This window comes from Pongo abelii, chromosome 23, assembly GCF_028885655.2.
Source record: "Pongo abelii isolate AG06213 chromosome 23, NHGRI_mPonAbe1-v2.0_pri, whole genome shotgun sequence".
In the NCBI taxonomy this organism is placed as follows: Eukaryota; Metazoa; Chordata; class Mammalia; order Primates; family Hominidae; genus Pongo; species Pongo abelii.
In genome coordinates this window covers 32,673,298-32,700,558 of record NC_085929.1, presented here as the reverse complement: position 1 = coordinate 32,700,558, position 27,261 = coordinate 32,673,298, and the positions used below count along the sequence as shown (strand labels likewise).

Here is a 27,261-nt window from a genome sequence, read left to right as displayed (position 1 = left end):
TTCTCCTTTCCATAATTTATTTTGAGAGTTGGGGAAGGGGTGTGGAGAGAGAACAAATGAGAGTGAGTGAGAGGAGAGCAACATGAAAAGTCCCTTAGGATTTAAAAGTTTCTGTTCAGTTGTGTTTTTAGAGTAAGAGGCAGATTTCTGATGGAGCTGGGAGGGATACATGGTGGGTTAGGGAGGCATTTGGGGTGTGAAGAAGGTTTAGCCTGAGGGCTCCTGACTCACCCCAAGTTGATGCAACCTCCTTCTTTCCTCCAACACCAACAATGTGGGGCAAACAATTGTAACTGACGCTGTGATTCAGAGCATTCATTTCATGCCTAATGGTCACTGTCATCACTGCTTGAATCCTTTGCTCACGACACTTTTCTCCCATTAACTCCGGGCAACTGGCATTCTTCAGGATTCCTTCTGGATGTCACCTTCTCAGGGATATTTCCATAATTCACGGAGATAAATCTAGTTCCCCTCTACCTCCCCAACTCACCCTCCAAGCCACAGGACTTTGCCTACATTTTGCCAGGTTGTCTGTTTATGGCTGTACGTCCCTTCCTGAACTTTGAGTCCCTACAGGCCTGGGAGCCTTCCTGCATTGCTGCTGCATTGCCGAGACACGCAGCTGGTGCCCTGAAAGCTGTTCAAGTCGGTGGAAGTGGAGGCTACAGTGTGTGCTCCATCTTTACTAGCTGTGTGACCTGAGGAAGCCACACAACCTCTCTGTGCTGTCATTACCCAACCCATAAAGTGGTAATGATAATATCTGCCTTATCTGAGGATTCCTGATAATAGTAGTCTCCATTTATGAAGCACCAACTATGTGCCAGATAACATGCAATGTGCTTGGCATACATTATCTCTAATTTGGGTAATTACCCTTCTGTAATTATCTCTACCAACATTAGCTCTAATTTATGTAATTATTATCTCTGCATAATAATGTTCACATTTATTATTGCTCACGGACCTAAACGATGCAGCTCAGGGCCTGCCTAGCACATAGTAGGTTTTTAATAAATGGTAACTAATTAGAACCGCTATGCCCACGGTATCAACAGACTGCCCAGTAGACGAAGAGGGAGAGAGATCCCCTCTCGCCTGGGAAATGTGGCTTACGTCCTCATTCATGACTCAGCAGACAGCTAAGTCATGCGCCTACTATGGGCCACCTACCCAGCTCGGTCTGCAGTGCACACTCCCTCCCCATCGTCGATGTGAAAAATAACAATTGCAAACACTTAGGAGGGCTGAGGGGCCCGGAGGATGGAATTATTTTTACTATCAAACCCAAATTGGTTTACTAAAACTGTCAGTGGAAAACCAAGCAAGATAAATTAAACCCAGCAGCTCTTGGGCCTCACGTAACCCTGGCTGTTGAGATGCTATTTTCACTCCCTCTGTGGGAGGGAGGAGGTGCCAAGTCCAGATGCCACTCTGCCAAGCGTGTGCCAAGCTTGTCGGCGTGAGCCTCGGGCTGGTGACCAGAGGACTCAGCTCCCTTCTGCAAAGCTTTAATCTCTTTAAATGCTTAAACCCTTTTCCTGCTGCCCAATTTGGGGAAGCCCGGACTCCCTAATGTGGCCTTCGAGGCGCTGCTGAGTCGCACTCACCTCCAGGCTGTCCTACTTCATGGATGCGCCCTTGAACTCCAGACACACAGGGTCCTGGAGACATGGCAAGTGGAGTTAAAGTCCAAGCTCCGCCAGCTTCTAGCTGTGCGATCGCAGGCACTCTCCCACCACCCTAAGCCTCAGTCTACTCATCTGGAAAATGGAGATAATAACAGAACCCAAGGCATGTGCTTGTCGTGAAGATGTCTAGGATGTAAATGCTTGGGATGTCCTAAGTGCTCAGCAAATATTAAATATCGTGGACAATTAAGAAGGGAGCTGTGCTTTCCTGCCTCTGGACCTTAGCACATGCTGTTCCTTTTGGCTGGAACACTGTTCCCCTCCATCTCTGCCCATCTTCTCTCTGTCTTTCAGGTCTTAGCATAGATCAGGGTTTCTCTGCTTCAACACCATTGATATATTCGGTCAGCTCATTCTTTGTGGTGGGGACTGTCCTGTGCATTGTAGGATGCATAGCAGCATCCCTGGCCTGTCCCCACTAGATGCTGGGGGTGCTCTCCACCCCACCCTCCCATTGTGCCAACCAGAAATGCCTCCAAACATTGGCAAGTGTCCTCTGGGGCAAGATAGCCCCTGGCTGAGGAAAACTGACTTAGACTTTACTGTTCTCAGGAAAGCTTCTCCCTCACATTCTCAGCCAGGCTCACCTTCCCTCTCTCTGGGCCCCCAGAGTGCTGTATTTCCTCTTGCTGGTGCTGTATCAGCCTGCGACATGGCTCCCCGAGGGCGGGGCTGCATCTCTCTTGCTCACTGCCAGGGCCCAGCCTCAATGTCTGCTACATAGTGGATGCTCAATAAATATATGTGGAATCGAATTAAACTTGCTCAGTGACAAAAATGACAGTCCTCACATGTCCATGATGATTAAAACTGGGACTGAATTGATTTTGATGTCACTGCAAATCCTAAGGCCCTGGGATGACGCTGGCTGCTTGTCCTAACACAAGTCGTGACAGCTGCCTTGGGGAGGGCGATGCCTCCCCTTATTGGCCCCATTCTGAGCCTGTCTGTGGTTCCATCATCACTTTCTGCTTGGCTTAGTGTCCAGTGCTCAGAATACCCGGGAGAATGATGTAGGCTCCCCAAGCCCCACGGCACTTGGTCCCTGAACTCTGCCAGCATATCTCAGCATCACTGGATTGGGGGATCTTGAAGCCCCCTTCCGCTAGATAGTCTGATTCTAAGGTCTGTGATGACACATCCTTTGAAACTATAACCCTATAAAACATTCTCTTGGGGAGTCCTCCTACTCCTATTATTTAATACTTTACCTGATAATTTTCAGCCAAGTGTTATTTCTTATCGACCAGGTTCCCTGTCATGTAATAAACCTGTACTTATTAAAAAATGGAGGCCATGTCCCCAGAAGATCTTTCCGTATTTTTCTGACCCTCTTTTTTCCCTCCATGTGCATCATAGCCAGCTGAACATAAATTTGGGTTCAAATTATTGCTTTGAAGCCTCATGTCTGTATGATCGTGACAAGCTACATTTATTTCATTGCCTTTTATTTATTAAGCACCTACTATGGGCCATGCACTGGTCTATATGTTAGGGTTACAGCAGTAAATAAGACATAAAATAAACTCCTGCTCTTCTCATGGAGGTGACATTCCAGGTGGAGGTGTGGGAGTTGAAATACTTCAGGATACACCACAATGCGTAGTGTGTTAGGTGGTGGTAAGGGCTATGGAAGTGAAGCAAAGTCAGAGGATGGAGAGATGGGGAGCAAGCTCTGCAGATATTTGGGGCAGAGCATCCCAATGGCAGAGGAGACAGCAGTGCAAAGGCCCTGAGGCATGTGTGTGGAATGGCAAGAAGGCTAATATGGTCGAATGTACCATATAGAAAGGAGAAGAGAGGAATAAAGTGATGCTGGAGATGTAACCAGAGCTAGATCCCATAGGGCCTTTTGTAAAAACACTGGCTTTAAGTCCAAATAAAACGGGGAGCTATTGCAGAACTTTGAGCAGAGCATGGGTGATATGACTTCGGTTGTAACAGGATCACTCAGAGTGTTGGTTAAAAAGAGCCCAAAGGGGGCAAAAGTGGGAACAAGGATACCTCAAAGGCTGTTGCAACAATCCTGGGAAGACAAGGTGGTGGCGTGGACCCTGCAGGTGGCAGTGGAGGTGTCAGAACTGCTTGGACTCTGGGAAGACTTTGACTTTTGAGTAGAAGCAATGGAATTTCCTGAGGATTTGGCTACAGGGTGTGGGAGAAAGAGAAAGGTCCAGTTCACAGTGAGTGTGCTGGGCTGGGGGCAGGCTCATACTGGCTTGTAAGAGCTAATGGTCCAGGCATTTGGAGAGCCTGTTTTCATTATGTTGGTAGCTTAAAATGGGTCATGGTGGGATTATTTACACCGTGGAAGTTGACAGATGCTACAAATCAGGGTGTGGCCCACTGTGCCATCAACTTGCTAAGAAAGTCAGCACTCCACTGGGCCAGAATAATGCCAAGGTTTCTGTTTTGTCGTTGTTTGATTCTTTCCCCCAAGCAACTGATGGAATAGATCATACCTTACACATATGAGAAAGATGGGGTAAAATAAGTATAATAGATAAATAGATAAATAAATATCTCCCTATAAATAGATATAGGGAGGGAGAATCAGGAGTTTGTCTTTGAATACATTTCATTTGAGATGCCTCTTAGACATCCAAGTGAAGTGGTGAGGAAGCAAGAGGATATAATTAAATGTAATAGTTGCACCTACTTCATGGGATTAATCCAAAGAGCAAATAATACAATTTATTTTTAACTTATAGGAAGAAAAAATTAATGTTAGTAAAGACCTTGAAAATAGTAAGTGCTTAAAAATATGAATTTCTTCATTGCTGCAATGAGAAAGGAGCTTAAACCCTCAATCACCTTAATCATTTGCAAGGGTTGCAAACTGGTGGCCCTCAGTTTGGATTCAGCCAGTAGGCACTTTTTTTTTTTTTGGAGGAGAGGATGTTATTTTTAAAAACTGAAATTATGGCCCGGGGCAGTGGCTCACACCTGTAATCCCACCACTTTGGGAGGCTGAGGCAGGCAGATCACTTGAGATCAAGAGTTTGAGACCAGCCTGGCCAACGTGGTGAAACCCCATCTCTATTTAAAATACAAAAATTAGCTGGGTGTGGTGGTACACGCCTGTAATCCCAACTACTCAGGAGGCTGAGGCAGGAGAATCGCTTGAACCCAGGAATTGGAGGTTGCAGTGAGCTGAGATGGCACCACTGCACTCTAGCCTGGGTGACAGTGAGACTCTATCGCAAACAATAAAATAAAATAAAATGGAAATTGAATTTAAATGATTTTAGATAGGGTGTGTACTTCCTAATTCATCACAGCTCCCTCTCCTCCATATAATCTCACAACAGCTCTAATTCCTGCATTTGTGTTGCCTGGACCTTCATGATTTTGGATTTGCATCTACCCTTGATTCAAGGTAGCCCATCATTTTGCAGAGGAGGAATCTGAGGCCCAGAGATGCTAGGTGCTGGGTCCAGGGCTGCTGAGGGCATGGAGTATCAGGGCAGGGAGGAAGGAAACTGAGGGTCCTCTCTACTGGTCAATGCTCAATCTACGATTGTGAAAATGTTCAGAAGAGAGAAAGCCTGCCCCCGCTGCAAGGGCTCCCTTCCTGATACTAATGCCAGTGGCCTGGCTTTGGGGAAGCTTTAATTGCTTGAGGTTCCCGGATCGGCTGCTCCATTGCATGCATGCTTAGTGGTAGAAATAAAACCCAATCTGGTGTCAGGCTGAAGGTTAATTGAATATTTGATGCCTAGAGATGATGAAAGTAAAGATTCCCATTTTCTTGTTTCCTCCTCCAGACCTCTGGCACCAAAGGGAGATGTGGGCCTGTCTTATTTAAGCAAAACCACTCATCTGGGAGGCTCCCTGTGAGGCGAGAAGAGGCGAGCCAAGCAGAAGAGGGGGGATTATAGATGACTTCATGAGGCCTGGGGTTGGGTGGAATCTTCTGCCAGAGAATCCAAGAACTCAGGAGTAGGTTGTACCTTCTCTTGGCTGAAGACAGGCAGTTTTCCTGGTAACTTCTGGGGGAAGGAATTCATAAGCTGGAACCATAAATTTATATTTATGGACAAGGACAAGGGGGCAACACAGAAGGCTTCCTAAGGGATGCAGCCTTAGAATAAAGTTTTCTATGTGAAGCTTCAGCTAAGAAGACCCCAGAGCTTCCCTTTGATCCATTCCCTCTGTAATCTCTACCCACCTGCCATGCTTTGCTCCAGCCACGTTCAACTTTATTCATTAAGTGGGTCACACTCTCTCATTTCCAGGCTTTGTAGATGCTTTGCAGATGTTCTCATCATGCAGGTAGGACATTCTTCTTCCTTTTCTGTCCTGTCCTCCCTCCCTCCTTCCTTCCTTTCTTTCTTTCTCTCCCTTCCTTCCTTCCTTCCTTCCTTCCTTCCTTCCTTCCTTCCTTCCTTCCTGCCTTCCTTCCTTTCTTCCTTTCTTTCTTTCCTTCTTTCTTTCTTTCCTTCTTTTTTTCTTCTTTCTCTCTCTCTCTTTCTTTCTTTCTTTTTTCAGAGTCTCACTCTGTCACCCAGGCTTAAGTGCAGTGGCATGATCTTGGCTTACCGCAATCTCCACCTCCCGGGTTCAGGTGATTCTCTTGCCTCAGCCTCCCGAATAGCTGAGATTACAGGCACCCACCATCACGCCTGGCTAATTTTTGTATTTTTAGTGGAGAGCGGGATTTCACAACGTTGGCTGGGCTGGTCTTGAACTACTGACCTCAAATGATCTACCCACCTCAGCCTCCCAAAGTGCTGGGATTACAAGCGTGAGCCACCATGCCTGGCCAGGACATTCTTCTTTTCCCCTCATCACCTGCCTACCTTCTCTTTCATGCTATTATAGAAGTCACTTCCTCCTGGAAGCCCTCCTGATTTCACTCAGGTGCCCTCATCTGCCTGTCACTGCCCCTTTCACACTGCATTTACTTTCTTACCTGCCTCACCTGCTAGGCATGTAGGGTGAGGACCGCCCTGTTTTTCTCACAACTGTATCTTCAGTGCTAAGCCTACTGCTGGCACACAGTATGTACACAATAATTTTTTCCCTAGAGTTAAGAGAGACAATCCATTCCATTCTTTTCAATATGAACTTCACCACTGAAGGAACAACCATTAGAACCTTTCCAGCACATAAAATTGTGCTTGGCTTATAGTAGACACTCAAACAGTTTGTTTGGAATGAATGAATAAGCATCTTATTCCAGACTCTAGAAGTCAGAGAGAAAGGAATGGGGGGAAGAGGATGAGGTCTGTTTAATTCAATTTTAATTTTAATTTTTTTTTTAAGAGACAGAGTCTTACTCTGTTGCCCAGGCTGAAGTAGTGGTGCAATCATGGCTCACTGCAGCCTGGAACTCCAGGGCTCAAGTAATTCTCCCACTTGAGCCTCCCAAGTAGCTAGGACTACAGGTGCCACCATGCCTGGCTAGTTTTTTTAATTGTTTGTAAAGATGGGGTCTCACTATGTTGCCTAGGCTGGTCTTGAACTCCTGGCCCCAAGTGATTCTCCTATCTCAGCCTCCCAAAGTGTTGAGATTACAGGTGTGAGCCACCGTGCCCAGATGAGGATGAGCTTTATTGAGGAGTGAGGCAATGGGCTAGGAATGCATAAAATCTGCCTCCAGCAACCACAAAGCATTGATGTTCCAAGACCCCCATTACAGGAGAGAAAAATTGAGGCCCAGAGAGAGGTGAGAACAGGCGAGCCCAGCCCAAAGTCACATGGGAAGGAGGTGGAATTCTTTCTTAGATTGGCCTGGCCCCAAGTCCACAAGGGGCAGCTATTCAAGCTGTGTAAATCTCTGACTCCACTGGAGAAGGAGGTTCTGGGACAGCCTCTGGGGACACTTTTTTTTTTTTCGAGACAAGGTCTTACTCTGTCACCCAGGCTGGAGTGCAGTGGCATGATCATGGCTCACTGCAGCCTCAATTTCCCAGGCTCAAGAGATCCTCCCATCTCAGCCTCCCAAGTAGCTGGTACCACAGGCGTGTGCCACCACACCCAGCTAATTTTTATTTTTTTGAAGAGACAGGATGCCTCTATGTTGTTGGGACTGGTCTCAAACTCCTGGTCTCAAGCAATCCTCCTGCCTCAACCTCCCAAAGTGTTGGGGTTACAGGCATGAGCCACTGCACCCAGACTAAGGACATTTTTGCTGCATCTAAGGAACAGTCTCAAAAGCCAGTCACTAATAATTTGAAACTAATTTCTCTTTCTCTTGCAAGATTCCTCTGTAGAGCCAGAGAACCATGAGTGCTGCTTCCCCAGCCTGCTGGGTTTCAGCACTCTCTCCTCCCGCAGCCACCCTCCCGTCTGCCACCTGGGTCTGTCGGGAACCCTGTATTCTGCTTTTTCCAGACACCACCATCTGTCTTTGTCCACTTCTCACCCCCATCTTACATGGGGCAGTGGAAAGAGCATGACTGAGAAGCCACAGAGGCCTGAATTTCAGCCCTGCTACTCGCTGGCTTTCTGGGTGGGCTCCCTGCACCTCTGCTGCCTTCTCAGACAGTGGGGTTAAGGACCTCCCAGGGAGGGTTCTTTGTGAGAATTACCTAAGACAGAAATGCTTAGAGCAGTCACTTTTGCATCTGGCCCAGGTAGCTGCTTCCCTGCAAGTGTCACCCTCCTGGGGAGCTAGTGGGGAACATTCTGGATGGAGAATCTAATGGTTACCCCCTGTGAGTACAGGAAACCCAGCCGCACAGCCAAGTAAGTCCGTTCATTAAAAACATTTTTTTTTCATTCAGCAATCATTTCCTGAGCATCTACTGTGTATCGGACTCTGCGTTAGACTGTGGAAACAGAGGGTAGTCAGCCCCAGCCCCAGTGGAGAGGACCTTCTGGTTTAGTTGAGGGAGACAAACAGGAAAATAAACAACTGTAGTCCAGTAAATGGGTGTTACAGTGCCCCCTTCTTCCTGGCCACACTGGCCAGTTGGTCCTTTGAAAATGAGATGCTTGCCACAGGGCTTTTGCACATTCTGTTCATTTGGGATGCATCACTCCAACTCCTCTTTTAGTTCTGAGCTTTAGTATCAGATCCTCGGGGAAGACTTTTCTGACCTTCCTTTTTATATCAAATTCCAGTTATAGAATCTCATAGCACCATTAACCTCTCCTTACAACACATATTGAAGTTAGAGTATGCAATTATTTGTGTATGTCCTCATTTCATATTTGTTTCCTAGGCTGAATTTCCCAAAGATAGGGACTCTCTCTCTCTCTCTCTCTCTCTCTCTCTCTGTGTGTGTGTGTGTGTGTGTGTGTGTGTATGTGTGCTGCTGTTGTTGGTCTCACTATGGGAATGCCTGTTCTCTGCACAGTCCCGGCACATAGTAGACGCTTAGTTAACATTGGTTGAAAGAATAAAGCAGGAGAAATTTCTTTCTCAATCTCCCAAACTTTGCCAAATTAGAGGGCCACCCATTATAAACACTCACAACTGGATATCTAAGAAGATCCGTTTTTCTTCTCCCACATGGATCTTCCAGATACAATCTTCACCTTCTACGTAGGGCTCCGGCCAGTTTGGGGACAATACCACCCCAGCCACAGCAGAGAGCTCCCCACCACACATGGCTGTAAAAGACAGACAGGCAAGAAGACGGACTTTATTTGTAAAGAAGTCAATGTGGCATAGCGGCTAACCATGTGGGCTATGAAGTCAGACAGCCGTGAATCTCTGTGTACTGTGGACAGGTGCCTTCACCTTGGGCAGCCAGCACGTGTGTGTGTGTGTGTGTGTGTGTGTTTAGTGATTAAATGAGAGCTGGCCAGCTGCCTACCTTGCGCCTGAGGGTTGGTAAAAGTTGGGCTAAGAGGCGCTATTGCTCTTTCAAGACCAAGGACAGAGCTCAGTGGTCAGAATGACTCCTCAACAGCCTCTGCTCTTTTGCAGGGTGAGTAGTGGCTAAGAGACCGCCCACTCAAGTTAGGTGGTCCTGGGGTTCCAATCTTGCCTCTGCCGCTAACAGGCTGTAGGAGGAGGTACGTAATTTCCCAGAGCCTCAGCTCCCTTTCTCTATAAAATGGGGGCAATACCACTGCCAACCTCATTGGGTTATTTTGAGGCTTAAGCTCATGAATGTCAAACATGCTGCACAGCGTCTGGCACGTGGTAGCTGCTCGATAATTTAGATAATGTTGCTATGACAGGTCCCGGCCCTGAACTGGAAGCAGAGATGTGGCTGCGGCAGGTGCCCTTTAAATTCCACTCTGTGTTTACCACTTTGGAAAGTTCTCAACATGGCAGAGGCCAAAGCACCAATAAATTCCGCTCTGTTAAACCAGCACATTTAATATAGGGATCAATCCCTCACCATGGCAAGGCTGTGATTTCACACCAACTGCCATTGAGGCTGTGGCTGCCAGGAGTGAGGGCACCTTTCATTACTCCACATGCCAGCAGGAGACCCAGGTTCAGGGTGGCTCAGCGGCCTTGAATATGGGGAAACGGGCCAGGTGCGATGGCTCATGCCTGTAATCCCAGCACTTTGGGAGGCCAAGGTGGGTGGATCACTTGAAGTCAGGAGTTCGAGACCAGCCTGGCTAATGGTGAAACCCCGTTTTTACTAAAAATACAAAATTAGCCGGGTGTGGTGGCACACGCCTGTAGTCCCAGCTACTCAGGAGGCTGAAACAGGAGAATCGCTTGAACCCGGGAAGCGGAGGCTGCAGTGAGCAGAGCGAGTCTCCGTCTCAACAACAACAAAAAGAATATGGGGAAACTGGCAGGACAGTCCGCTGGAGCCTGTGTAGATGAGGGTTCTATGTAGCCAACATTGTCCAGTGGGGCTCAGAGTACAGTGCTCTGAGAACAGAGAGACCTGAGTTCCATTCCTGTCCCTGCCACTTCCCCTCGGTGTGTTCTTAGGCAGGTCACTTCACAGCATTAGTTTCTCACCTGCAAAAGGGGCTGTTAGAATCTACTTCATAAGGCTATGGTGAGGTTGAAATCAGATAATGCACATACACTCTTAGCAAAGTGCTGGTAGCGTAATTATTACACACCAATTAAGAACTATTATTGTTCTTATTAATGAGGTGGTTGTGTGGGTTGTGCACTGCACAGGCATGCATAGCAGAGGGAGTATTTAGGAGCTGAAATCCATGCAGTATTCAGCTCACCAAGCTGTGCACTGTGGGACCTATGCCTGGAAGAAGGTGCACCTTTTAAAATTTACCCATTTTGTAATTTTCTCAGGACCAGCAGCAACCCTGAACCAAAGGACAGTGAACCCTGGAAAGGGTTCTAATCCTAAAATTGGTATGAAAACTGGGAACAGACCTCTAAGCTGGGGCCTTGGTCTTCTCATCCAAAGGGTGGAGGTCCCTGGGGTGCTGTGGGAAGAGAGTCGTGGGTCCACTCACCTCTGCACAGGGGTTCCGTGTCATTCCAGTATGGGTCCCGCACATTGATGCATTCGATGATGGCCGGGCCCTGCTCCAGGGAGTGGCCGGGGTCGCAGGTGAACTCCACTATAGTCCCAATGTTATAGGTCGGGTCGGATGTAGTGAAGTTCCCATTCTGGATGTAGGGCTCATAGCAGTGGCCTTTCTCAAACGCTGAGGAAGGGAAATAAAGAGAGGCAGCAGTTCAGATGACGCAGGGACTACCCCACGGTGCTGTATTTCAGAAGATGGGTCCCCTTTGCTGTTTAGAAAAGCCCCAAAGAAAACAGGTACCAGATCACGTGTCCTGGTTCCAGCTGACGTGCTAAGAACCCTGGGGCCACCCAGTTGATTCCTTGGGGCCTCTTTTAAAAAAACCTAAAATAGGAATAAGAATCTCTGTCTTTTCCACCCTGTGGAGTTGTTGTGTTTTAATGCCTTTCCACATCCTATATGGATCCTTCCCATGGCCCGTAACTTCAGAGCCCTGATTTTTTGCCACTGGAAACTGTAGGGTTGTCTATGATAAAAGCCAACTTTTCTTGGCAAAGCCAGAACAGAAAGTCCCCCAACGTACATGAAATGCCCAGCGAACCCCTTCTTCAAGAGTCAGGGTCTCAGCAGGAGAGGCTCTTGCTAAATTCTTCTTGGAGGAAGAAGTGGCTGAATTCTAAGAGGTCTAATAGGTGGAGTGGAGCAGAGCTTCAGGGCTCCCCAGTACAGGATGGACAGAAATCTTAACTCCATCCTTGTTCACTGGTGGTCTTGTGCAGGTCACCCAAGTTTCTTAAACCTGTTTCCTCACCAAAAATCAGATAGAATAACAGTTCTAATGTTTCAGTGTGATGAGGATCAAACATGAGGCAGAAGCTGAAATCCAATCAGACAGTGCACCGAAGGCACTGAGCACGTAGTAAGTGCAAAGTTAATGATAGGCATTGTTATTATTAATGAAACCAAGAGCCTGTCTTTGGAAACCAAAGGATCCACATGGCCATGGGATTTCCCACATCCTTCGCAGCCCAGATTTCTATCTCCCCATGCTTTCCCTGCTCCCAGGCTACCCCCAGCCCCACAAGAGAAGGGGAAGCTCCCAGGGACCCTCACCTTCAAATCGGATGTTGAAGGTGGAGGCCTCCCGGGCCTGGTCGGACGTGAACTCGATGCGGATGGTGTTGCCTTCGCTCAGCAGGCCCTCAAAAGGGACACTCTCGGTTTGAAGGGAGTCATAGAGAAGAGCTGACTTGTTGGTCTGCCCGCTGTGAACTGTCATCCTGGCAGTGGGAGCAGAGAGGAGGGACACTGACAGTTCTTCCTGGGTCACTGACATGGCAGAGGAAGGGATGTGCTACGACTGCCTCTGGAGCCTCATTACCCAATCCCAAACCTAACTCTGCCTCTTTTTTTTTTTTTTTTGATGGAGTTTCACTCTTGTTGCCCAGCCTGGAGTTCAATGGTGCGACCTTGGCTCACTGCAACCTCCGCCTCCCAGGTTCAAGTGATTCTCCTGCCTCAGCCTCCCGAGTAGCTGGGATTACAGGTGTGCCCCACCATGCCCAGCAAATTTTTGTACTTTTAGTAGAGACGGGGTTTCACCATGTTGGCCAGGCTGGTTTCGAACTCCTGACCTCAGGTGATCCACCCGCCTTGGCCTCCCAAAGTGCTGGGATTACAGGCGTGCGTGAGCCACTGTGCCCAGTCCTGACTTTGCCTCTTATGTGCTCAGACAAGCATCACCTTATCGAACCTGTTTCCTCTTCTGTACAATGGGACTAAATGCCTGTCCTGGCTTCCTTATGGATTTATTCTGAGGTTGTAGGGAGAGTAATGTATATGATGTAATAAACCAAATGATGAACTAATGAATTGATGTTGACTATTATTATTAACTGAGAAGTTGGAATTAATGGACTAATCTCATTGCCGAAATGGTGGCTTATGTAAAGTCAGGCAGACCTGGGTGTGAGTCCTGACTCTGTCACTTCTCAGCTGTGTGACTTTGCACAAGAACACTTCACTTCTCTGAGCCTCTGTTTTCTCATCTGTAAAATGGGTACAGTTGCACCTATGTCAGAATGTGGGGCATGGTGGCTCACGTCTATAATCCCAGGACTTTGGGAGGCCAAGGTGGGTGGATCACCTGAGGTCAGGAGTTAGGTAGCAGCCTGGCCAACATGGTGAAACCCCGTCTCTACTAAAAATACAAAATTCAGGCGGATATGGTGGCGAGCGCCTATAGTCCCTGCTACTCTGGAAGCTGAGGCAGGAGAATTACTTGAACCTGGAAGCCAGAGATTGCAGTGAGCCAAGATCGAGCCACTGCACTCCAGCTTAGGTGACAGAGCAAGACTCAGTCTAAAAAAAGAAAAAAAAAAATGGTTAACAGGACACAGTAGGTAAGTTTTGTTTATTAAGCATTTGACCCCTGCCAGGCTCTGTCTCTGATCCCCATTTTCTAAGAGCACTATGTGGGAAGTCAGGAGTCATAATTCCCATTTCTCAATTCCCCATCTGGATTTACATTAAGTCTTAAAACATCTTTCAGCCTCAGTGTCCTCAACTGTGAAAGGAGAGACCCGACCATAACGTCTTTCTGACCCCTGTTACAGGTGGACTTTGAGAATATTGCAAAATAAAAAGTGCCCTGAAAAATAAAATGTGTTAAACAAAATGTTTGGTATTTATTTTTATTGTTATTAAAGCTATTTGAAGTTGACTCCTTGCTAGCCTTGGTTTTTTAAACAAATTATGGAAAAGTGGTGAAGAAAACTGTATACAAATTAGATAAGCTTCTTTTATGGAGTCATAAACACACATTTTTAAGCCTTTGAGGTTTTTACTGACTCATAAAAATAGTTTATTTTATGCTGCCCAGACGAGTTTCTAATGTCACTAAGATGTATAAATGTTGGAGCCATAGTTTGTTTATTTTGCCATGTGTCCAGTATGGCTGAGGCAAGGATGGGGGCTGTAGTGGAGTCCAGGGGGCATTCCAGGAGGGGGAAGGGGCATCTACATAGTCTTCTGATTCCTGATGACTCTGTTGTATCTTAGGGGCCGTGTGTTGGGACACTTCTTTCAAAGAACAGAAGCCTTTGGCAAAGAGGGTTGCTCTGGAGGAAAGCTTCAAGATTTCAAAATCTCTGTAGTCTATTAATCTTTTAAAACCAGCAATTTTCTAACCATATTTTCTAGAATGTCTGCAATAGTAATACATTTTCTCTCAAGTTCTTATATAGTATATGGTCAAATGGATTGGCAAAATGCTGAATTAAATAAAAATTAAACTTTTTTCCCTGCAGGACTTATTAGTGCCTTTGTTAGCTAGTACATATTATGACCTTTCAAGGCAAGGACAGGGTGGGCGCAGTGTCTCCCAAACATGTTTGACCAGAGAACTCACTTTTTATGGGGCATATTATGAGACTGGAGTTTAGAAAGGGTTCATTTTGAGGAAAATCATCTTAAAATCTTTATTCATGTCCCTCCTCTATTAAAAAGACTTCATGGCTCTCTGTTGCCTATAAAAGTAGCCTGGCATTCAAAGTCCTTCAGGATATAACCTCAATCTAGCCTCCCAGATCTCTTTCCTCCTGTTCTCATGAGAGCTTCCGCTGCAGCCCCCCAACAAATTTGCTAACTCTTTCCCCTACATCTTTGTGCTCATCCTCCGATTCTCCATGGTTGGAATACTCCTCCCTCTGTATTTTTGGATCCATTATCCAATCTCCTTCCATTTTGACTTTAGGTCAAAGTCCCCTTTCTTATGTAGAGTCTTATCTAGCTCTGAGTTCTTGCAACTGACATATTGTGGTATTTTAGCCATTTCCCCCTCAATAAAGTACATGGAACAGACATAATTGATTTCTCTTTTCTTCTTGGCCCAGAGAGTAATGTCTTCATCATTTTCTTGTGTGTGTTGACCTTTAACCTTGATGAACTCTACAAACTTCTCTTCCTGCTGATACACTTGAAAGCTGGTTTTTTCCTGATAGGTGTCTGCTCATGCAGATCTTTGCAGGACCCCAGAGAAACTACTAGTGACCAGTGCCAGTGGGGGGCCCATTTGTCAGGATTTAAACAACTTTCAGAAAATAAGAACATACTCATTTTGATGCATTCTTTTGTCTCTGCTAATTCTTGTTGTCTAGTATAAACTTAAGCTTGGCTCATCTCAAGCACCCCACAGAAGAGGCAGATCTGAGGTTTAAGATTTGGAAATGGTCCTTCACCAAGGGTTCCCATGCCTGGATTTTCAGAGTCTCCAGAAGAAAGGATAGGGAATCTGATTTTTAAAGAATTCCCCAGGTTATTATTCTGGTGCTGCTGAAAAGCCATGTTCGGGAGCCCCTGCTAGATACCTTACACTTTAAAGCAGCAATTTATCGATATAGAGTTGTTTTGGATAAAGCTGAACTGCCTAGAGGGAAGTGGACTTAAGAGGTATGGGAAAATTATTCAGTTCTCTTTTTTTTTTTTTTTTTAAGTCTTTCCAACCTAAAGACCACATAGTCTAGGTTTGATCCATCAAAGAAGCCAAAACATTAGAATTCTTAGATCAAAGTTTCTCGGACTCCAAAATTCTAAGGTGGGGGCATTCTGGAAGTGCGGTAAACACTGCCAGTGCCCTACCCTCTCCTACACCTCAGCAGTCAACTGCTCCCACATTTTCTGCTGGCTTCTGACCACAAGTCTCTGAGACTCAGTCAACTCAACCAGCTCAAAGGGTGGCAGCTGATGTTGGGGATAGTTAGTGCTCCTCATTGCATCTCTCATCCAGTGATGAATGGGAGCTGGTGCATAAATACCCCAGCTCCCTCACCCTTCCAACAGGACCACTCTGAGGTATGCTCAACACATTGCCCAGAGGTCTCCAGGGGATAGAATCCCAGTTTTCCCAGCAGTCACCTGCTTATTAATGCAGCTGGTATTCACAATCTCACTTTCCCATGTGCCTCCTAGTGCTTACTAGGATCAGCTCCCCAGTAAACTACTTCCTCTCGCATCTTTATCACCATGTCTGATTCCAAGGAAACCCAACTAAAGACAGCAAGGCAAAGCAGCTAAAGTCCTAGTTTTCTAGACTATCTTAGAATAAGATCGCAGAATAATCCAGAATATTCTAGAACAAAACCCCATAATATTCTAGAATAAGACGCTGGAATATCCCAGAATAAGATCCAAGAATATTTCAGAACATTCTAGAATAAGACTCCATAATTTCTAGAATAAGATCCCCAAATATTCTAGAATAAGACGGCAGAATATTAAAGTTTTATAATTCTGGATTCTATGCATATTCTGGATTCTATGCATATTATTAAGAGTCTACAGACACACTCTTGCTTAGATATTGCCTGGTAACTTCTCCCTCATTCTTTCATGTGCATGTGTCTAGTTTTTCCATCTCAATTTCCTATCATGCCAGAAACTAATATTTTCTACTTCTTTCCTGTTCTCCGTGGAGCCTAATATATGGCTGGGTACTGAGCAGATGATCAATACATACTTTCTTTTTGTTCAACTGAAAAAAGGGGTGTGCAAGAGAAAAAATAGGGCAGTTCCCTTTTTGCCTCTTCCCCTAGCCTGCTGTGTGAGCTGGGGCAGGTCCCTTTCCTTCTGCATACCCCGGTTTCCTTATCTGTAAAAGGAAGAGATTGAAGCTGATGGTGTCTAAGATCTTTGCCATCCACCCCAGCTCTTCTTTTCTTGAATTCCGCAGGTCAAAGCTTCAGCCATTTCAAGACTCCAAGTCCTCAAGCCATGTTCTAATATTTTGGGAAGAAACGGGGTTGGGTGTGGACCTTCAGAGCTTTACCTGTCCTTGTCATGCAGCAACAGCCTCTCAAAGTGAAGGTGCAGCTTCTGGCCCTCTGGAGCTTCAATCGTCCAGACGCAGAATTGGCTCCCATTGGTGTTTTCAGGGTAGCTTGGGGAGAGGACGCGGCCGATGGTGGCATTGTGCACTGCCCCTCCACAAGGAGCTGATCCAGAAAGGGGTGGGTGGGCAATGGTAGAGAGCAGAGAGGGAGAGAGAGAGGAGAGAGAGAGAGAGAGAGAAGGAAGTGAGTGTTTCATTCTCCCCGATCCCCACCCCTGCCCCTTGCCCAGGATTAAACATCAGAGACCTGGAGCGGGAGGAAACCGGGCAGGGAGAAGGGACTTGTCCTCCTGGGAGGGAATCCTCCTGTTTGACAGGAGATTTCACTCTACAATTGGAACCATCAACATGTGTATTTCATGGTAGGGAATGACTGCAATTTAACGACAGTTCTGTGGTGCTGGCTGTGCCCTGACTTTTAATTACAAAATGGCAATCAAGAAGGATATAAACAGGCAGTTCACAAAAGAAGAAATATATTTCTAGTACTTAGTAAGCACTAAAAAATTCAGCCTCACTCATAATAAATGAAATGCAAATCTAAACTCTATTCTACTTTCATCCACTTAATCGGCCAAGATAAAAAGCAGCAATAAAATCTGGAGATGGTAAGGGTGATGGGAAATGCTCACTTTCATTATGACGAGTTAGAATGCAAACTGTTATGACCTTTCGGGGGGGCAATTTAGTGAAAAGCCTAGAAAACTTGCTCAAACACTTTGATCCAGCAAATGCGGTTCTGGATAATTATAATAAAAGATTTAGAGATTTGCACCAAGAGTTAGGAATGAGAATATTCATGGCTATCTTGTTTCTAGGAATGAAAAATAAAAAAAACCAAGATGAATGTCCACTCACAGATGTTTAGTGAAATACATCATGTGCCACATAACAGTGTTTCAATTTATGACAGAGTGTATATATGACAGTGGTCCCATAAGATTTTAATATTATATTTTTATTGTATCTTTTCTATGTTTAGATAAACAAATACCATTGTGTTACAATGTGTTCAGCACAGTAACATGCTGTACAGGTTTGTAGTGGAGAAGCAATAGGCTGTACCATATAGCCTAGGTATGTAGTAGGCTATACCATCTAGGCTCGTGTACATACACTCTATAATATTCATGCAATGATGACATCATCTAAAGATGCATTTTCTAGAACATATCCCCATTGTTAAGTGATGCATAACGTAAATACACTCCACCCATTCAGAAACTAAATACCATGTTCTCAAAGAATACTTCAGCATATAGGAAGATGCTCACTATTTTTTAAGTGAAAAAAAAAACAAGTTAGAAAATAGTGTGCCATACCTATTTTAATAAGCTGTTTTCAAGGATCACTTGAGACCATGAATATAAAAGTGATTTGTTCCTATTTCTTACACTTCACTATTTCTTGAAAAATTTCTTACCAGAATCATCTATTACTTTTATCATAAAAATCTAATGAAAAATATTAAAAAGTGATTTGTGCACTGGAAAGAACACTTTCCAGTTCTCAAGCAAGAAGGTATTCTTTTTTTTTTTTTCTTTTTTTTTTCTTTTATTGTAATTATTATTATTATTATTATTATTATACTTTAGGTTTTATGGTACATGTGCCCAATGTGCAGTAAGTTACATATGTATACATGTGCCATGCTGGTGCGCTGCACCCACCAACTCGTCATCTAGCATTAGGTATATCTCCCAATGTTATCCCTCCCCCCTCCCCCCAACCCACAACAGTCCCCAGAGTGTGATGTTCCCCTTCCTGTGTCCATGTGTTCTCATTGTTCAATTCCCACCTGTGAGTGAGAATATGCGGTGTTTGGTTTTTTGTTCTTGCGATAGTTTACTGAGAATGATGATTTCCAATTTCATCCATGTCCCTACAAAGGACATGAACTCATCATTTCTTATGGCTGCATAGTATTCCATGGTGTAGATGTGCCACATTTTCTTAATCCAGTCTATCATTGTTGGACATTTGGGTTGGTTCCAAGTCTTTGCTATTGTGAATAATGCCGCAATAAACATACGTGTGCATGTGTCTTTATAGCAGCATGATTTATAGTCCTTTGGGTATATACTCAGTAATGGGATGGCTGGGTCGAATGGAATTTCTAGTTCTAGATCCCTGAGGAATCGCCACACTGACTTCCACAAGGGTTGAACTAGTTTACAGTCCCACCAACAGTGTAAAAGTGTTCCTATTTCTCCACATCCTCTCCAGCACCTGTTGTTTCCTGACTTTTTAATGATCGCCATTCTAACTGGTGTGAGATGATATCTCATTGTGGTTTTGATTTGCATTTCTCTGATGGCCAGTGATGGTGAGCATTTTTTCATGTGTCTTTTGGCTGCATAAATGTCTTCTTTTGAGAAGTGTCTGTTCATGTCCTTCGCCCACTTTTTGATGGGGTTGTTTGTTTTGTTCTTGTAAATTTGTTGGAGTTCATTGTAGATTCTGGATATTAGCCCTTTGTCAGATGAGTAGGTTGCGAAAATTTTCTCCCATTTTGTAGGTTGCCTGTTCACTCTGATGGTAGTTTCCTTTGCTGTGCAGAAGCTCTTTAGTTTAATTAGATCCCATTTGTCAATTTTGGCTTTTGTTGCCATTGCTTTTGGTGTTTTAGACATGAAGTCCTTGCCCATGCCTATGTCCTGAATGGTATAAGCAAGAAGGTATTCTTATTCTTACTCTAATTCTTAGGAGATATTTGGTTCTTAGGAAATTGTTTTCTCATGTACTATATGGGAGAGCAGTTTTGAATTTTTCTTTTTCTTTCTTTCTTATTTTCTTCTTTCTTTCTTTTTTTTTTTTTTTTTGAGACAAAGTCTTGCTCTGTCACCCAGGCTAGAGTGCAATGGCACGATCTCGGCTCGCTGCAACCTCTGCCTCCCAGGTTCAAGTGATTCTCCTGCCTCAGCCACCTGAGTAGCTGGGATTACAGGTGCCCGCCACCGTGCCCGGCTAATTTTTGTATTTTTAGTAGAAATGAGGTTTCACCATCTTGGCCAGGCTGGTCTTGAACTCCTGACCTCGTGACCCACCTGCCTTGGCCTCCCAAAATGCTAGGATAACAGGCGTCAGCCACTGCACCCAGCCAGTTTTGAATTTTCTGAGGAGAGCTGGTGGGGAGCAGACACCTCTCACAGAGCGTGGCAGTCAGTCCAGGAGGAAGGGATGTGAAGAATAGCCCGAGGCCATGATTGGGTAAAGCCCTACACCATGACCAGGGTTTCAAGTCTTGGGAGCCATTTCTATCTTTTAGGAGGATCAAAGGAGCTTGAAAAATATTTCCTTCCCAAGCACAGGACACTTGGTTCCCCCTTAATTTTCAGAGAAATAGGAGAGGAAGTAAAAGTGGGACAGGTTATTTGGAACCATCCCACAGATGGCTAAGGAGTTTTGTAGGTTCCACAAAAGCTAGGGCTACTTTTTGTTTGTTTGCTTTCAGTCACACTACCAGCAACCAGAAGAGCTCCTGGTATGTAGAACGTGCTCAGTAAATATTTACTGAATAACCACCATTAATTTTGCAAAAGAGGAAAAAAGAAGTTCAAAGGTGTTACGCCACTTCCTCAAGGACATACACATAATAAGTGGAGCAGTTGAGACTCAAGCTCAGGCTGCCTCACTCCAGTATCTCTTATTGAAGTCACTACTCCACTGTCTGTCTTATTTATGATAACCTGCTAATCCAGAAAGGTATATAGCATATAGTAGTTGCTTTATAAAATGTTTGTTGAATGAAAGAATAAATATTTTTTCCTTTTTGTATCTCTAATATCAGCTCAAAGCTTGATACATAGCCGGTACCCATTAAATGTTTGTTGAATGACAGTATGACTGAATGGGGCTTGCAGTAGCAGAGAAGGGTGGATAACTCTTCTCTCTGCTCCAGACTGTGTTGTGACCTACAGCAAAGACATTGCCAAGAAGCTCCATACTTCTTTCAGGACCACAGACAGAAAGCTAGGTTCATTTCTCTCTCCAGGCTGCCCTTCTGTCCTAGAGGAGAGATTGTTCTGTGAAATAAGCCAGCCCTAGGTTCAAACCTTGCCGGTTATCTGCTGTGGATCTAAAACAAGTCACGTGTTGACCCACTGTAAAATGGTGATAAGTCCGCCCTCCTTATAGGACAGTAGTGAGAAATCAAGGAAATGATGGGTATGGGGAGCTTCGTGCCATCCCTGGCACAGAGTGGGCACTCAAAACATAGCCAGCTCTATTGCCCTGTGGCTCAGGAGCTGAGAGATGGAGGACACTGTCCCTGGTGGGGGGCCCTGGCCATCTGTCCTCCCAAGCTGCTGATCATTTGCAGCTTCTCTGCTTCCCTTCTTTGCCTGATTAAGCATACTGATGGCTCTGTTTGGCTTCAATTTGCCAGCCGTGGCTCCCCATCCATCTTTCTTAGCACAAATTGAAGCTTAATTCCTCCCTGATTTCACACATAGATAAAAATTAATGTGAGAGAGGCGTGGAGACCAACTGCCCTATGGTTTGGATTTTTATCTTTGTTTTAAAAAAAGAAAGAAAAATTCTGAAGGGCCTTGGGGGAACAATACTGGAACAATTGAATCTCAGCATTTATCATTAGCTCTCATTTGCTTTTTGAGCTCCACTTGACTATGAATAACTGGAGAGCAGGAATTATGTTTTATTATTTCCAATATTCTCTTCATACCTGGCTCATAGCCTGGCACATAGTAGGTGGCAGGGCAACCTATACTCTCTCAACCACCATCAGGACTTTTGAGAATTCTAAAAGGGTTTTGCTCTCTTGATAGTTGAAAATGGCCAAGGCTGTGCCCACTGGTGCAGGGATAGTGCATTACAAACCAGCGCTTCTCCAGGTGTAATGTGCATATGAGTCACCCAAGGGGCATGTTAAAGTGAAAATTTTGATTCATTTGGTTTTGCATGGGGCTCAGGATTATGCGTTTCTAATAATTTCACTAGTCTGAGGACCACACTTTGAGTAAGGAAGCTGTAAGGGGAAGAGCTCGGGAGAGAAGGGATCTGGACTAAGTTCGCCACTTCAAGTATGTTACTTCATCTCTCTAAGCCTCATTCTCTTTGCCTATGAAAGTGGTAATCTTATCTCCCTGAGTTCAAGTGAAATAGTAGATATTGTCCATCTTGATTTCCATGGATCCACTCTGACCATCCCCAATCATTTTTGCCAAATAGAAGTCAGAACCATCACCCTTATGCTTAAATTTTTCCAGATATCCCCTGCCTAGTCCACCTGTCTTCTCATGACCTTGAGCAATACAGTTTCTGACCACTGCCCCAGCCTCCTGTCCTGATATTTTCTCTGCAGTTTAGTCAGATTGATCTTATTTATTTGCTTTCTCAAACTCATCAAGTTCCTTCTGACCTCTAAACCTTAGCATATGCTAGTGCATCTGCCTGGAATATTTCCCCTTTCTCCCTCCATTTTCCACCCTCAGTCTATTTCCTACTCAACTTCCAAATCTTGGAGTGTTATCAGGTAATCCTTCCCTGACCCTTCGCTTATCACTGTCCTCCTCCCAGGTGAGGTCCTCTATCACATCTTCTTCCTGTATACCTTTTCTCCATTGCAACGCCTCTCACAGTAACTGGTGTCTTCTTCATCCTCACTCTGCATCATTCCACCCTGTGAATTTCTTTCCTGGTCCTTAACACAATCTGTTACCAGCATGTTTGCATCCCTGTTTACTCATTTACACACTACAGCCTCACCTTGACTAGAAACTCTGTGAGAGCAGGAACTGGGTCATGGTCCCTGCAATAGCTCTAGCAACAGGTGCAATGCCTACCACACAGTGGGTGTTCAATGGATGTTTGTTGAATGAGTACCTAGATAGGAAAGGCTCTGAATGACAAACAATGCCCAACAGGTGCTTAAAATTCCTTCCGTCCTCGAAGTCTCAGATTCTGTCTGCTGGCTCAGAAGGCCCACTTCTTTTTACTAGAGGGCATCAGACTGTGTCAGCAGGCTACCTTCAACAATTTCTACATGGAGGCTTTGAGTAAGTGACTTCACCTTCATGAGCCTCATCTGTAAAATGGGGATAATGGCTCCCATCCTATGGGATTGCTGTGAGGATTAAATGCAGCCCCTGGCATGGTGCACAACACATATTGGCTTGGCTTGAAAAATGGCAGTAGTTACACTCAAAGCACAAGAAAGAAAAGAAAAAAATATTTAATTTTGCCAAATGTAAAAGCTTTGTGCATCAAATAACACTGTCGATAAGTGAAAAGACAACCCATGAAATGGGAGAAAATATTTGCAAATCTCTTATCTGATAAGGGTCTAGTGATCAGAATATATAATGATTGCTTACAACTCAACAACAAAAAGACAAACAACCCGATTAAAAAATGGAGATAGGAACACTTTTACACTGTTGGTGGGACTGTAAACTAGTTCAACCATTGTGGAAGTCAGTGGGGCGATTCCTCAGGGATCTAGAACTAGAAATACCATTTGACCCAGCAATCCCATTGCTGGGTATATACCCAAACGATTATAAATCATGCTGCTATAAAGACACATACACACGTATGTTTATTGCAGCACTATTCACAATAGCAAAGACTTGGAACCAAGCCAAATGTCCAACAACGATAGACTGGATTAAGAAAATGTGGCATATATACACCATGGAATACTATGCAGCCATAAAAAAGGATGAGTTCATGTCCTTTGTAGGGACATGGATGAAGCTGGAAACCATCATTCTCAGCAAACTGTCGCAAGGACAAAAAAACCAAACACCGCATGTTCTCACTCATAGGTGGGAATTGAACAATGAGAACACATGGACACAGGAAGGGGAACATCATACACCGGGGCCTGTTGTGGGGTGGGGAGAGGGGGGAGGGATAGCATTAGGAGATATACCTAATGTTAAATGACGAGTTAATGGGTGCAGCACACCAACATGGCACGTGTATACATATGTAACAAACCTGCATGTTGTGCACATGTACCCTAAAACTTAAAGTATAATTTTAAAAAATGGGCAAAGGACTTGACTAGACATCTCCCCAAAGAAGATCTACAAATAGCCAACACATACATGAAAAGATGTTTGACATCATTAATCATCAGGGAAATGGAAATTAAAACCACGAGATACCTTCAAACCCATGAGGATGGCTACAATAAAAACAACAACATGGAAAAGAACATGTGTGGGCAAGGACGTGGAGAAACTGGTACCGTCACATTGCTGAGGGCAAAGTAAAATGGTGCAGCTGCTGTGGAAAATCGTTTGATGGTTCCTCAAAAAGTTATACATACAATGACCCTATGACCCAACAATTTCACTCTCGAGTATATATCTAAGAGAAATGAAAACCATATCCACACAAAAAACTTGTGTACAAATGTTCATAGCAGCATTGTTCATAATAGCTGAAAAGTAGAAACAACTCAAATGTCTACTAACGAATAAACAGATCAACAAAATGTGGGACACCCATACAATGGAATATTATTCAGCCATAAAAAGAAATGAAGTACTGATACGTGCTACAACATGCACGAACTTTGAAAACACAGTGCTAATTGCTAAGTGAAAGAAGTCAGACATAAAAGTCACATATTATATGATTCCATTTACATAAAATATCCACAATAGATAAATCCACAGAGACGGAATGCAGACGGATGTTTACCAGGGAGTGCAGGGAGGAGGGAGGGATGGCGAGTGACTGCTTTCAGTACAGTGTTGCCATTTGGGGTGTTACAGATGTTTTGGAGCTAGATAGTGGTGATGGTTGCACAATAGTGTAAACATACTAAGATGTCTCCAATGGTAAATTTCATATTATGTGTATTTTACTCCAGTGAAAAAATAAATAACAATAGTCATTCATATTTGGAGCAGTTTCTCCCCTGGGCTGAAAGCCATTCCCTGAGGTCACTCTTGATGTCCTACAGGTTGGTCTTTCCCCTCTTAGTTGGACCATCAGTTTTGGTCCGGCTGAGGCTGGAGCGTACCTGAGCAGATGGGCTCCTGGCTGCTCCAGTGCGGCTTGGAGGCATTGATGCATGTCAGCATCTTAGCGCCCTGGAGCTCATAGCCCAAGTGGCAGTGGAAGTGGGCCACCCCACCTGAGTGCAGGTCCATCACCGTGACATCCCCAGAGTCAGGCCGGCGGGGAAAGTTGCAGCTTAGCATGAAGGCTGGGGAGAAATGCAGAGGCAGACTCAGTCATCACTCGGAGTGGGAGATCAAGAACCTGACCCTCATCCTGGGAGCCAGTTTGTGCTGGGGAGAGAAGATGAGGCCCCTGGGGACTCCCGAGCTCTGGAGAATGGTATTTTTGTGACTCTCTTTGATCATGTCATGCTGAAGCTGCCAGGTTAGCACTTTCTTGGGGCTTAAAAATCGCCATCCTGCCTAACCAGAGACAGCAGGTTTGGGATGAAAAATGAGTTTCCATACCTCCTTTGAGCCTATCTCTATCTATGGGGACACAGAATGGCCTTCTCTCTGGGACTGGGAGGGGCAAGACCACCCAGGAAGTTTAGTCCCACCTGCGTGCACATTCTTGGGTGCTTGTTAAAAATGCAGATGCTTGAACCAGGTCTTTGGGAAATGCCCAAGGATATGAAAGCTCGAGAACTACTGGCCTGGGAGACAAGAGCTTGGGCTTTAGAGAGAAAACTAATGTGAGTTTACAAAACGATGTCACCTTGAGACAAGGACTCAGTGCCTCCACCTTACAGGTGGTGGTGGGGATTCAATGAGATAATACAGAGAAACAGCCTCCTTTGCAGTCAGTAGATGGGGTTAGTAAAAGGGTGCATGGGGACATATTGAATTCTTCAGTTTTCCTAACAGGATGTCAAATTCATCCTCGCTTCTTCACCCCAGACCATGGTATGACCTCTCCTGCAGCACAGGATATCTGTATTCTCAGTACTGATTAGGAGGAATACATTCAAGTTCATGATCCAAATTCTTTTCTGTTGTTGCTTTTAAATTCACAACAACAGCAAAGGACAGTATCCCATATTGAAAAGTTGTGATGAAGTGGACACTCCCCTATGCAGTCATCCACCTGTTTCAGAAACAGGTGAGAGAAAAATGGAAAATGAGTTGTTGTTGTTTTCAAATGTCTGGACAATTTGATATAAAACGTGATGGCTCTCAATATCTGATTGCATGGTTCACGAATCCACTTTCCATTCAGATATTTCAGCAGTTGGTAAGTATCCAAGGGAAAGTTCCTGGGTGAGGCAAAGGAGACCTGAGGTCATGGGAGCTGCACAGGAGGAAATGGGGGTGGAGGAGAGGGGAAGAAAAGAGGAAGAAAAGGACTAGGAAAGGAGAGAGAGACAGAAGGGAGGGAAAATAGAGGGTGGAAAGGAAGAGAAAGAGAGGAGGAAATGAAGAAATAAAACAAGCAAGAAAAGAGGGAGGAGAAGAGAAGGAAGGAGAAAGGAAGTAAGAGAAGAGAGGAATGAACAGAGAGCAAAACAGAGAAGACAGGAACAGACAAAAAGGAAAAACAGTAGAGGAAGAAGAAAAGAGAGAAGTACCCTGTTAAGGCTCTTTATCAGGAGTCTGTGGACGCACAGGGGATCTATATATTGAATTCAGGGCCTGTGAACTTGAATGAAGAAAAGCTGCTTGCTTATTTTCATTAACCTGTACCTTAGTTGTGCTATTTTCCTGGAAACAAACTGAAACATTGTAGTAGAACCTGTGACTTTGACACCAAGAGAAACCACAGATATTTTTCATATCATAATGGATATCTCAACATATTTCTTATGCTCTTTAGTACTTTGAAATGTCAGCAATTATAAGAACTACTAGAAGACCTTGTTTAATGAATTAATAAAAAGCACACAGATTAAGGCATCATAGATTATAACAGTATTTTGATAACTGCAGTTCAGTAATACTGTTTTCTTTAAAATTGTGTATATTTTATTTTATACTTTTAAAAACATTATTCTGAGAAGGGGTTTGTAGGTTTTACCAAACTGTCAGAGAGGTCCCTGGCACAAAATTTTTAAAATCCTTTTCTCCAGAGGAAAACTGAGGCAAACGCCTACATTTCATCAGCCTTGGCCTGACCCTACCCTGGTAGTGAAGCTGGAAGGTCCCAAGGCCGTCATCCTGGAAGGTCCGGAAGTAGACGGAGATGGTGTTGGTGGGGCTTCGGATTACCTGCCCCTCCACCAGGAGTGTCTGGTTGGCCAGGACGGTCAGGGTAGGGCCATCCACCCCGCGGATGGACAGCAGTTCCCCATCGGACAGGTTCACACTCTTCACCTGGGAACAGGAAGAAGCAGAC

The 27,261-nt window shown here is 44.7% G+C and overlaps 1 protein-coding gene across 7 annotated transcripts in view; it reads right to left on the bottom strand.

Moving 5' to 3' along the window:
* The window catches only part of SEZ6L (seizure related 6 homolog like), a 215,804-nt gene that overhangs the window by 60,037 nt on the left and 128,506 nt on the right, over positions 1 to 27,261 (bottom strand). For all 7 annotated transcript variants that reach the window (XM_024239792.3, XM_024239793.3, XM_024239794.3 and 4 more), the window contains exons 4-9: positions 27,047 to 27,239; positions 24,950 to 25,135; positions 16,888 to 17,053; positions 12,177 to 12,343; positions 11,049 to 11,243; positions 9,119 to 9,257 (exon numbers count right to left, since the gene is read on the bottom strand). In XM_024239792.3, the coding sequence (XP_024095560.3) occupies positions 9,119 to 9,257; positions 11,049 to 11,243; positions 12,177 to 12,343; positions 16,888 to 17,053; positions 24,950 to 25,135; positions 27,047 to 27,239 (1,046 nt within the window). The remainder of the gene's footprint in view (positions 1 to 9,118; positions 9,258 to 11,048; positions 11,244 to 12,176; positions 12,344 to 16,887; positions 17,054 to 24,949; positions 25,136 to 27,046; positions 27,240 to 27,261) is intronic.